The 11978-nt window shown below is 30.2% G+C and overlaps 2 protein-coding genes across 2 annotated transcripts; both read left to right on the forward strand.

The window, feature by feature from the left end:
• Positions 1-983: 983 nt before the first annotated feature.
• Positions 984-1554, forward strand: LOC113860020 (GATA transcription factor 26-like). The gene is made up of 2 exons (XM_027492651.1): positions 984-1200; positions 1310-1554. Exons 1-2 carry the CDS (start codon positions 984-986, stop codon positions 1552-1554), a joined length of 462 nt encoding a protein of 153 aa, XP_027348452.1.
• Positions 1555-4031: 2477 nt separating this feature from the next.
• LOC113859071 (partner of Y14 and mago) lies at positions 4032-7230 on the forward strand. The gene is made up of 4 exons (XM_027491887.1): positions 4032-4235; positions 4318-4434; positions 4510-4701; positions 6378-7230. Exons 1-4 carry the CDS (start codon positions 4062-4064, stop codon positions 6519-6521), a joined length of 627 nt encoding a protein of 208 aa, XP_027347688.1. The 5' UTR covers positions 4032-4061; the 3' UTR covers positions 6522-7230.
• The last annotated feature ends 4748 nt before the right edge of the window (positions 7231-11978 follow it).

An 11978-nucleotide genomic window follows, 5' to 3' on the forward strand; every position in this document is an offset into this window, starting at 1 on the left:
ATAACTTTTTATTTTTTACATGTTAAAAAAATTGACATTTCATTACTAATTCATACTTAATACTTCACTTATTGTTAATAAATACAACAAATACATGCTTAATTAATTTCAGTAACAGTCAAAATTATGATTCAATTTGAATGAACTTTTAAACAATCATTTTAAAATAAAATTAATATTAAAAAAATATTTTCTTTACAAATTAAAAATAACTATGTTAAACACTTAGAGAAAAATAGTTTTATCACTTATAGTGATTTTATCTTACTCAAATAAGATTGTCTCTAAATATTTTTAATAAAAAATATAGATTGCATTCTTTCTAATAAAAGATATATACGATTTAGATTATATATATATATATATATTTTATTTTTCTCTTTAAATTTTAGATAAATTAAATAAAAAAACTTTTAAAAATTTAGAGAAATTTCCTTAAAATGACATTTCTTTTATCTGTTTATGGAAAGAGCACAACATGAATTTTTGGTTTTTGACCGTTACGATTATAATTTGTAAAATGTTGTGAACATTGTGTATTTTTCTAATTTTATTAAAATAAATGTATTTATTAATAAATAGAAATGCAGTATTATGCCTATATAGAAAGACATATATTATTAATTTGAAATAAATAGCACAAATGAGTATTGCATTTATAATTCATTTTAAAAATACAGGAAAAATCAGTAAAAACTCATAAACATGTATATTCATTTAAAATGAATCCACAAGTAACCTTAGGAATCATGAATACGTTTTTTTTTTTATTTGAATAAATATAAAAAGCGCGCCCTTGAAAACAATTGCGCCTCTGCGAAAAGTTGTGTATGTAAAATTACCAAACATTTGAAAACTATTGTGTCTCTATAAACAGGTGCTGTAGCCCTTGAGAATGAACAAACAGAAACATTCTTATTCTATGCTAATTAATTTGTGCAACACATTTTCTTCCAAATTACTTGTATTCAACACTAACATGCATGGTGTCACCAGGTACTCCACTATGGCGTAATGGACCAGAAGAAAAGCCAGTGTTATGCAATGCATGTGGATCAAGATACAGGATCTGGGGAAGCCTTGATGACTATCTTCCCAAACATTTTCAACCCGAGCACCTCAGTAACCTTGAAAAACTAATGCCTGGAAGCAGTCTTAATGTTAAGAATATTATCCCTTCAAGTGATGATCCAGATTCAGGTAACTGAGATACTAGTAATAACTAATAATTTTTCTTTTTTACTGAAGATATGTTTTGTGGGCTTCTTATATGTATTTTTAACGAACATTAATTGGTAATTTTTCTTAGATGAGAAAGATTCATCTTTATGGAACCCTAAGGTCCCTTCAAAGAAACGATCACGGGTAGTATACGAGAGGATAACACCAATGAAGAGGTTCCATAAACGACTTCTCAGTATGTGGAAACATGGGAAGCCAAATGAGTCATCCCCAGAAGAGGTCTTATTATATCATAACGTGAATAACTTCATACCTAGTGGTGAAATAGGCCTTGGAGCAGTTCTTCTTAAACCAGATGGTACTTCTACATAGAAGGGTTGTTGATGTTGCTTTCATCAATATGTTATACAAACATTCATTTTTGTTTCTGAATTATATGTCTGTCATTTTGAATTCAAACTTTCAATTTGTATGAGTCTTGTAGAAGCAGCAAATTAATTATCTTTCTCTAGTTGGTGTTGTGTTTTATGTGATAATTAGAATCAGTAGTCATATATGAATCAACAAATGAAATATATTTATATGAAGTGGATAGAGTCTAGAATGAACTATTTTTGAACTGAACGATATGAGTCATTTGAGTCTCACAATCCGAAGGGAGATGAAAGTATTATTCAGAAAAAATTGAGGTGCAGTTCTTAAGTACCTTTAATGCTTTTTTCGAATTTCAAAATTAACATTTAGTATTATGGTAACTTGTATAATGGAAGTCAATATTTAAAACTAATGCAAGTTACTAGATGTAATTAAATTTTTACTTTAAAAATAAAACATAAAATACATAAAAAATTTCTTATAAAATGTATGTGTTTTAAATTTATAAGGATAATTTTGCAGGTTAGGAGGAAAGAATTAGAAAAGAAAAGAAAAAGTAATTTAGTTTGAAAAATTAAAAAATAAGAATTTGATTTTTTAAACGTTATTTTTTCTTCCATACAAATAGAAACTCACTCATGTTTGAATTTGAGTGGAAAAATTGACTTTAGTTTTTAATGAAATTGACTTTAGTTTTAAATTGTTGAATTTATGATATATAATTGGCTTAATCATTTAAAATATTGTAGAAAAATTAATTTATTAACATAAATTATATTTAGTTCTTTTATGTATATTCTAAACAACTGACATTAATTAATTTGTAAATCAATTCAAATCCCATATTCTATGATAAATATTAGATGAGTATCAATTTATAAACAATCTTATTAAATTAAATCGATCAATTTAATTCTACTTGCTACAAAATTATTATACATTTAATTTGTTTGAGAAGTTATTATACCTTTAATAGTGGTTATCTATTGTGCTTCAAAAATTATTCTTATTATATATTTTAATAATTATTTTACAATCATCAAATACGAATAATGTTCACATCTTAAAAATTGTTGTCCATTATATATTTTTAAACATATTCTATAAATTAAAAAAGAAATTGTTAACAGTTAAAAAATTATTATTAACAATTAAATAAATTATTACACATGTTATGATTTAAGAATTATTCTATAAACATTAATATAAAAAATATCAATAATTAAACAAACTATTATCTATTATATATTTTAAGAATGGTTGTTTGACCGATGATAAGGAAATTATCAATATTTCAAAAAAATTATTGTTATTCTATGTTGTAGAAATGGTTTTACAATAATTGACAAAAAAAAAAATATTAACAGTTAAAAATTTGTTGCATATTATATATATTTGAATGAAATTTATAATTATTGATAACAAAATATTCACTCTATAAAACTGCTACCTTAATAACGATTTTCTAAATGTTGACAAGAAAAAAGTTATGCAAAATAAATAAATAAAATATTATTGTGATCAAAATATAAAATCAAAGGTTAAAAGAAGGCTTAATTAAGGTTACCTTTGAGACCAACTATGTATTTGCTTATTAATTAGATTTTATCCCATCAGTTATATTCAAATTGATCAAATTATGCAACAATTCAATTGTGATAAAATGGGATCGATTCTTGGTTTTGAGAATCCATGTGAAAGGAACATTCTGTAATTCTATCCCCACTATATATTTCAATTGTGTTTGGTATCTATTTCTAGATGTGTTTAGAAATTTCTTGTCTGTGTTAAGCAATGGCATCTTGAAATTAGTTTTCTTTCATTTTTTGGAAATTTACTATCATAAAAACGCTCCAATCTCAGCTTGATTTTGCAGACCAGACATCACACAAGGACCTAGAAATGACAGAGACAGCACTGAGATTTAGAAAAAGAAAAACAAAAAGCGCATGTCATTACTGGAAAGGATCTTGCCCTATTTTCTACCGCAAATCTACCACTTTTGTAACTTACCCTGTGTCTCCAAATATTGAATGAGATCAATTAACTTTAAATTAACAATAGCTAATGATGAAATTAGCTTGCATACTTGCTGTTAATTGTTATGTTGTTAATGTGTATACAGCTTTAACTGGACTTCAACTTGTTTAACTGTGGAGTCACTTAACTTTGTGTGTAAATTTTAGCTATTGTTTTCTTTTCCTTCAAAATGATATTTAACACAGCTTTATCCTTTCGATAAAATCTTAGCTCTTGTTTGATTTAGAATTAGAAGATTAATTTATACATTTTTAAATTAAAAAAATACCTGTTTCAATGTTTAAAACTAATTTAACTTAAAAAATAAAAAGCTTTAGAGGTAGGTAGTTTGGGATTAGGGGAAAGAACAGTAGGAGGGAATTAAAACAAATGATTAGTGGAAGCGCAAGTTTTGGTAGGGTTTACGTGTGGTGTCGTAAATAGTGAGGTAACTGAGAAGGGAGAGTGGTGGAAAGAGTTGAAAGATGGGAGAAGAAGAAGAGAAGCAAATGGAGGAGATTAGGAAAAAGCTAAAAGAAGGTGAGAGGCTATTGGCACCAACAAGAAGACCCGACGGAACCCTCCGCAAACCCATTCGCATACGCCGCGGTTACGTTCCTCAAGATGAAGTCGCTATTTACCAATCCAAAGGCGCACTCGTCTGTTCCCTTTCCCTAACCCTTCTTCTCCCCGTTTTCCCAATTTCCGTTACGCAATTTCCTCATTCTTTCTCTTCTGCAGTTGAGAAAAGAGATCGCGTCGCAATCGGGACCCCCCGGTTACGACCCTTCGCAAGACGATAAACCCAAGACCAAATCCGTTAAGAGGAACGAAAGAAAGAAGGAAAAACGGCTTCAGGTATTATTCTTTTCAAATTTGTGAAATTAGCTGCCAAATTCGTTGTGTTGTGTTTACGTTCTGTTTTTCTTGCAGGCTGCTATAGACAAGGGAAAGAATGCGGAAGCGACTGTGTCTGAAGATAGTGCAGATCAAGAATCGGTCAACTCGTTGACCTCCCAGGTTAATCGGCTTTATGTTACTTCTCATTCTGTTGAAGATTCCCCGGAAATTGCCCAGCCACCCCCCCAAGATTTAGATAAAAAAATTCGAGCGCTCAAAAAGAAGGTGTGCTTGCTTTGCTTTCACGCTTTTTTTGTTATCATGCGTTTTTCAGTAATAGTATCAAGTTCGTTATGAAGTAGTTATAATGCTGCTGTCTTTGAAGCATCGTTTTATGGTTGAGGAGTATTTGACTTGAGTAGATCTTATTTGTTTATCTGGTTGGCGACGATCGTTTATTTTTGAGTGTGTCTTATTGACCTTGCATTTGATATAGGAATTTTTTTGTGGTTTTGGCATATCTTTGGTGATCTACTACTCACTGCCTCTCAAAGATTGATGTACAGCTAGATTGGAGGGCCTTTTTTTTTTATTGTTCTTTGGATAAAAGAACCGCTTTGTTGCAATTTTTTAGCCTTGTGGCGGTGCTACTTTCGTTTTCCTTTATAAGAGGATTTCTTTTGTTTCCTTTCTTTCTGTTAATGTTCTTATATCTGTTGAAAACATGAAATAAAGAAGATATTCGAGCAATGTGGTTGGTTCCATGAACTTTCAAATCTCATGCTACTCAAGACCCCGTAGCACTTGCAGAATATTGAATGTTTGATTCAAAAATTGGGAAGGGAGGGAAAATAAAATCAACTCACTGTTTGGGGAATAGTGTAGGAGTCAGAGGAGTGATTTTTGTCCACTCATTTCCCCTCCTCTGAACCCCACAAAAAATGAAATAAATAAGATATTTGAGTAATGTTGTTCCATGAACTAACAAATCTCATGCAACTAAAGATCAAGATCCTGTAGCACTTACAGAATATAGACTGTTTGGTTCAAACAGGGGCAGAGGAGGGAAAATAAAATCAAACCAAATGTTAGAGAAGGAGCCAAGAGGTGGGAGGGGGGGATAGTGAAGGGGACAGATTTTTGCCCACTCATTTTCCCACCTTTGATCTCTCCCCTCAAACTTTTAGACCAAACTCCAAGCACACTATGTAGTGATGCAAGGTGTTTCACTAGATCCATCATTCTGGCTATCATCTCCTCATGTGACTAGATTCTGTAAGTTACAGTAAGATAATGAAATGAATTTTGATCAATACATATAAGAGATATTGAAATTTGTAGTTGATGGTGATTCAGCAGAAAACATAACTAAAAGACAGACTGCTGGAGGATTGATGGTTGTTCCTGATGAATTTTTTGGAATCTGTTTCTTCTTTTTGGAGCTTTGGATAGGTTCCTATCAATTGTTACTTAGACAAAATCAAGTAGGTTTATGTGGCCAATATTTTAGCCCTGGTCTAAGTGAAGAATCCTTTTATTTCTCCAAATATGCACTCACATTGACACAATCCTTGTGGGTGGCACTTGGGACTTCGGTTGATTTTATTTGGTTGACTTGTTGCATCAAATGAATGTGTATCCTTGTCTTTATTAATGAAATATGTCCAGAAACTAAAGTAGTTAATGCAGCTTAATTGTAGGATCTTTAATAAAACAGAGCATTTGTTATTAAAGAGAGGAAAGCCAAGGAATAGAAAAGTATAATATTTCAATAGGATTATTTTCCTTTTAACCAACTTTGTTCAATAATTAAATGTAAAATTGTTTTGGCTATCATGTAGATAATTTGGATGGATGACAATGTGGATGTGGTTTTATTCTGTCTTGCTAAAGAACTATCTATCAGGGCGCAAATAGTGGTTTCACTTTTCTTAGCCTAATCTTTTTACTGTTAAATTCAGATTCGACATACAGAAGCACTGCAGCAGAAAACTTCCGAACAAGATCTGAAACCAGAGCAGTTGGACAAGCTAGCAAAACTGGAAGATTGGCGTAGGGAGTTAAAGCAATTGGAGGGTGAGAAGGTTGAAACAACCACATCATGAACAAAGTATTAGAAACAGCATGACAAAAATTGTGTAATTTTCATCCATGTCTTCTTGAAGATATAGGAACGCTTTCATGGAAATTGGTTAATCTGTCAAAAGGTTTTCCTTTAATCGTCTTCTTTTCATGTCAAAGGTTTTCTTGAAGATAAAGTGGACTTCACATTTGATCTCAAAAACAAGTTACAATCTGCATGTACTGTTTACTTGAGAATTGGTACGAGCTCTGATTCCTTGCCATGAAATGTTCATTAGGAAGCTTGTAGAAGTATAGAAATTTTGGTAAATAAACCAAAAAGATTGCTGCTGTAAATGTCAGATAGGTTCTAGCAGAACCCTTCCCTCATTTCCTTTCTCATTCTTTCATCTGCAACAATCTCCCAAACTCTTCCTCCAAGCTCCCTTTCAACATTCCATGAATTGGTGGCTTTGCTTTGCTTAAGAGTTTTTAGCCATTTCTCGCTTCTACATTCTTCACAATCTTCCAGCTGCAAGAAATATCGTGATTCGTGACTGCTGTTATTTCTTTTGTGGTCGTGATGGCTTCTGTTTATGAGATCCAAGAAAAACTGGCAAGATGGGGCTTGGCTCATGTTGGGGCCCAAACTAGTTCGTTTCTCCTTCATGTTTAAGTCCACATTGCTCTTAACCAAAGAAAGAGTCCACATTGCTCATCGTCTCTATGATAATGTGCATGGTTAGTTATGACAGAAAAAAAAAGTTATAAATAAAATGCATGTTAATGTCTGTGTAGTTAATATTTTAACTAATATTTTTTACAAAATTTATGAATATATCTTTGTAGTGATTGGATCAATAATTACAATATTATAATTTTTTATAAAAATTAAAAATATATATTTATATTTACCGAAAATGAAGAGGTAAAGTCATTCCTGCACGGTTAACGTTTATCTTTGATTGTTTGTCCTCATGAGTAGTTTCTTATCTAAATAGAGACTTACACGCCTTTTGTATGATTTGTTAATAGCAAAGATATCCCTTTCCCCGTTCAAAATAAAAATTGTTTCTTCTCATTTGACACTGATAAGATAAAAAAGAATAGGAAAAGTTAGTTGCGTAGTTGATTTATCCCAACCCATTATTAAAACCTCTAAAAATGAATTAGGATAAAACTAACCTGGTTTAGAAAATCCGTTGAAAAAGTTCAATTCGTGTTAAAAATAATGGATAAAAAATAAAATATAGTAATTCTTAATTTTATAAGGCTTTAAAGTTGAAAGAGAAGTTATTAAGTGAACTGAATCCACCCTATTTTATTACGAATAAAGATGTCTAAGTTAGAAAACAGGTTAAGAGATTGGACAAGTTCAACGGTCGTTAATTGAAGTAAATAAATATAAAATATAATGCAATGCATATGGCAAAGTGAGTTGTCGCTTAACTACACGCCCTTCTCCTAATTGGTTTCTTTGTGCTTTTCAAGTCCTCATCATGTCTTGTTTGGTGGAAAGCTTCCCAAGTAGATATTAAGTATTCAAAGTCTACCTAATTTCACAATCCACGCAACGTGTTGCGTTCCCCCTAATGTTTTCTCATTATCATCATAATTATAATTCCTATTTTCATGGTTCATTCAATGAATAGATGTAAAAAAGAAAATGTCACAAGTTAATCACATTTTGTTTATTTTTCTTGGTTTTATATAATTTTAGGCCACAACTTGAAGTCAACATAGGCTGTATTACACAGTCAATGCTTGAACCTACTTAAGCTACTGGCGATAGGTTTGATAAGAATATAAGTTTTATATCATATTTGCTTCAAAAGAAGAAAGGAGAAAAGAAAAAAATATTGTTATTTAGTTTGGTTGAAGGAATGAGAAAGAGATAGTAAAGTCTATTATAAATATTATTTTTTTTAGTTAATAATATTGTTTTTTATTGACTAAAAAATATTGTTTTTTTTAGTTAATAAGAAAAGAGAAAAGAAAATAATGATAACATACTTTTATACTATTATAAGTATTAATAAAAAAGAGGAAAAGATAAATAAAATATTAAAGATAATTTTATTGATATATATATATATATATATATATATATATATATTATGAATCCCATGTATCTTTTATATAAAATAATTTTATTTGAATTGAAAATATTTTCAATATGATGAGATTATGTTTCTCAACAAAAAATACATTTAATTAAAAACTTATAAATTACTTTTCCTTCTCAAGGTATAAATCTTTCAATATTCAATAAGAAACAAAGATAAGAAAATAGAAAACTTTCCTTTTTTTTTTTTTGTTTTTTTCAAAATTTTAACTTAAATAAGATAAAATTAAAAAAATTTCTCTCTTCTTCTTCACACCTCAAAAATCATATATACCATTAGAAAGCTAGTTAATTTGATTCAATTTTTTTTTTAATGATTGACTTGGGTTTTTACTGATTAAACGTAAGAATAAATTAAAAAATAAATTTTATGGTACTCTATAAAATGAGAATATATATGGAATAATTATGACCATAAATTTTATATTAATAAATAGTAAAATTAGTTATTTATTTAAAAAATATATAAATATCCTTTAATTTTAAGATATTAAAATAATTAAAACTTACAATTTTGAGAGGGTATATAATGCTCCCTTAAAATCAAGAGTACTGTAATAAATACCATTAATTAAAAAAATACATGCTTAATGTAAAAAATAACTAACTATTTTATCTAAACTTTAAACGAATTAGTTATGAATAAAAAGATAAATATTACTTCATAAATTTATTATATTTATATATTAATTATTAAATAAAAATTATCAAACATATTAAGTGTATTGGATAGGGCACTATTCGGTCATTTTCACAGAAAAAGTAACTAAATACTCCTTCGGCCTCACTCTTGGACAAAAGGTACTAACACCCTTTTGGTTACATCTTTGGACAAAGAGTACTAACATCCTTTTGGATGAAAGGTTCTGACACCCCTCAATCATATCAAAATAAATTAACGAGTTAATTAAGATAAATAACCAATAAAGAAAAAATTAATTATCACTACTACAAAATCTGTATCTATAGACGGATTTAGAGACGGACTTTTGAACCATTATAAATGGATTTTAAAATTACAAACGGACAAAAACAGACAAAAATCATCTGTAATATGCTCATTGGTAAAAAATTATAGACGGGAAAAATTCGTCTATATATTACAGACGAAAAAAAGTTGGGTGCTATCCGTACTCCAATATTTCTACAAGGTATGAAGAAAGTTGGGTGTTATCCAATCAGTACTAGAAGGGTCCTGACGAGCCTCTGTGTACATATGTCTTAGTCGCTTTGCAGTGCGACTATTTCAGGCCTTGAAAATCATCTTTTCGTCCTGGGAGGAATGAAGAAGTTGCTCTACATAAACACAATTTTATTAGAAGAGGTACAAACAGTCATATGTAATTATACGTAGTTAAAATTAATATATTATTATTACCTTCCAATCTTTGAACCATTCCATCTTTGTATCCTTTGCACCTTTGTAAAGCTTGTGTAAGGCGCCTCAAACATCTTTTTAATGGTATCTGTGACCTGGTAGAGACCTTTCTGTAGTGGTATCCAACTAATAACACAATAAAATAAAACAATTATTATAACATTCACATAAAGTCCACAATGTTAGGCATACTTTGAAGAAAACTTACCAAGTGGATCCATCCTATCTCAAAGCTTCTAACAATCTTGATGATGCCTGAGTTTGTAATGACTGTTGCCCACTTACAGCTGGAACAGTAATGAATCCCTTTCTTGTGCCCTGTGTAAAAGGTGACTGTGTGGCCTGTGTAGTAGGCGGTGCAAAGTGTGAAACTCGCTATAATAGAGGGGGAGAAACAATATACCCAGGATTGGGCACCATGATAAATTGCTCTTGCCCCTAACCTGGGAGGTCTGCACTATAGCTAGTGTGGAAGTTGAAGTGGGAGCGGTGGATGAAGGAGTGTTACCATAATCAGGACGTTGAGCAACACCTTTCTTACCTTTACCTGTCATATCTGAATCAAATATAATATATGTTTAGAGATGAATACAATAATCTAATGAAATATGATTAATATTAGTAATAACTCAAAATAAATAATCATAGAAACATAGTAAATTGAAAAACTTACTTAATTTACCTCTATTACTCTGATAATTCAAGACTACCTTCATCATCACTCGATGAAATGTCATCCATAAATCTTTTCTCCTCATCTTAAGTCATGTCATCCATTTCATTATTTCTTAAAGCTTGGAGAGAAAGGTCAATTATTTCAATTTCATTCAAAGGAGAAGATAAAATTGGAGGGATAAGAGTGTCTATTACTACACGTGAAGGCTTGTTTGTTGCCTCTAAAATATTATAAAACTTTGCAGCCTTTCTATTAGGTTCTTGTTCAGCTTCAAAATCATGAAAAATTTCAAATTCAGGACCAACAACATCATAAACCATTTCTTGATAACGACTATTGCTTTCTTCCCAACTTACTTTACCTACATCCTCACCTGATTGCAATATATTTGAATTGCCTACTTGATTTTCCACATTAATTACTTCCACATGCTCAGTCCATATACAATAGTTATGTTTAAATCCAAATTTATACAAATCATACCTAATTGAATCAGTATCCAAAAACTTTCTACACTTCCACTTAGAACATGGACACCTAACTTTTTGGTTGGTGATGAATTGCTGCGAATTACAACAAACACGTATGAATTTCTCTACACCCTCAAAGAATTCAGGTTTTATTCCTCACCGACTTGGGTGCAACTTATCATACATCCACTGACGATTTTCTGAGAAACATCTGGATAAAGAACTTATAAACCTAATACAAACACAGAATGTTGTATCAACCTTCTATTATACATTACACAAATTTTTAATATAAATTTTGGCATAATATCCCCTAATCCATGTCAATTTCCTTACGTTTGTTTACCACTTTTTTTACAGAAATCAATTTTTTTACCACACATAACTAATATACTATATAACAATATATTAATCAATGTATAAAACACAAACACATCACAATCCTAAACCGTTCTAAAGCACATCTCCTTGTAACTTCACAACATGCATATTCTACAAACTTTGCAAACACAAATAATCCCACAACACACAATAATTAGGTTCAGAGAAGGATCTCTACGCCCTTCCCCCCAGTCATACAATCTCCAATCCTACAACTCTATCTTAGAAATTTTAAGTCTCTAAAATACATAAAAAATAAAAAAACTAAACCGATTAAAAGTTAGAGTATCATATCAAGAATACAATGATACAAATTATCTTTCAAATGAATGCTCCAATCACTCGCAAAAGCTAAAAAAACTAAAGCTCTAAGAGAGAGAGAGAGGAAAGAGAGAGGAAATTATGCAAAATGAGAAAAAGAAGGAGGAGGCGCATTTTTATGTGTTTCGCACATTATAGCGAAAAAATTTG

This window comes from Abrus precatorius, unplaced genomic scaffold (genome assembly GCF_003935025.1).
Source record: "Abrus precatorius isolate BTA unplaced genomic scaffold, Abrus_2018 Scaffold2, whole genome shotgun sequence".
NCBI classification, from domain to species: domain Eukaryota; kingdom Viridiplantae; phylum Streptophyta; class Magnoliopsida; order Fabales; family Fabaceae; genus Abrus; species Abrus precatorius.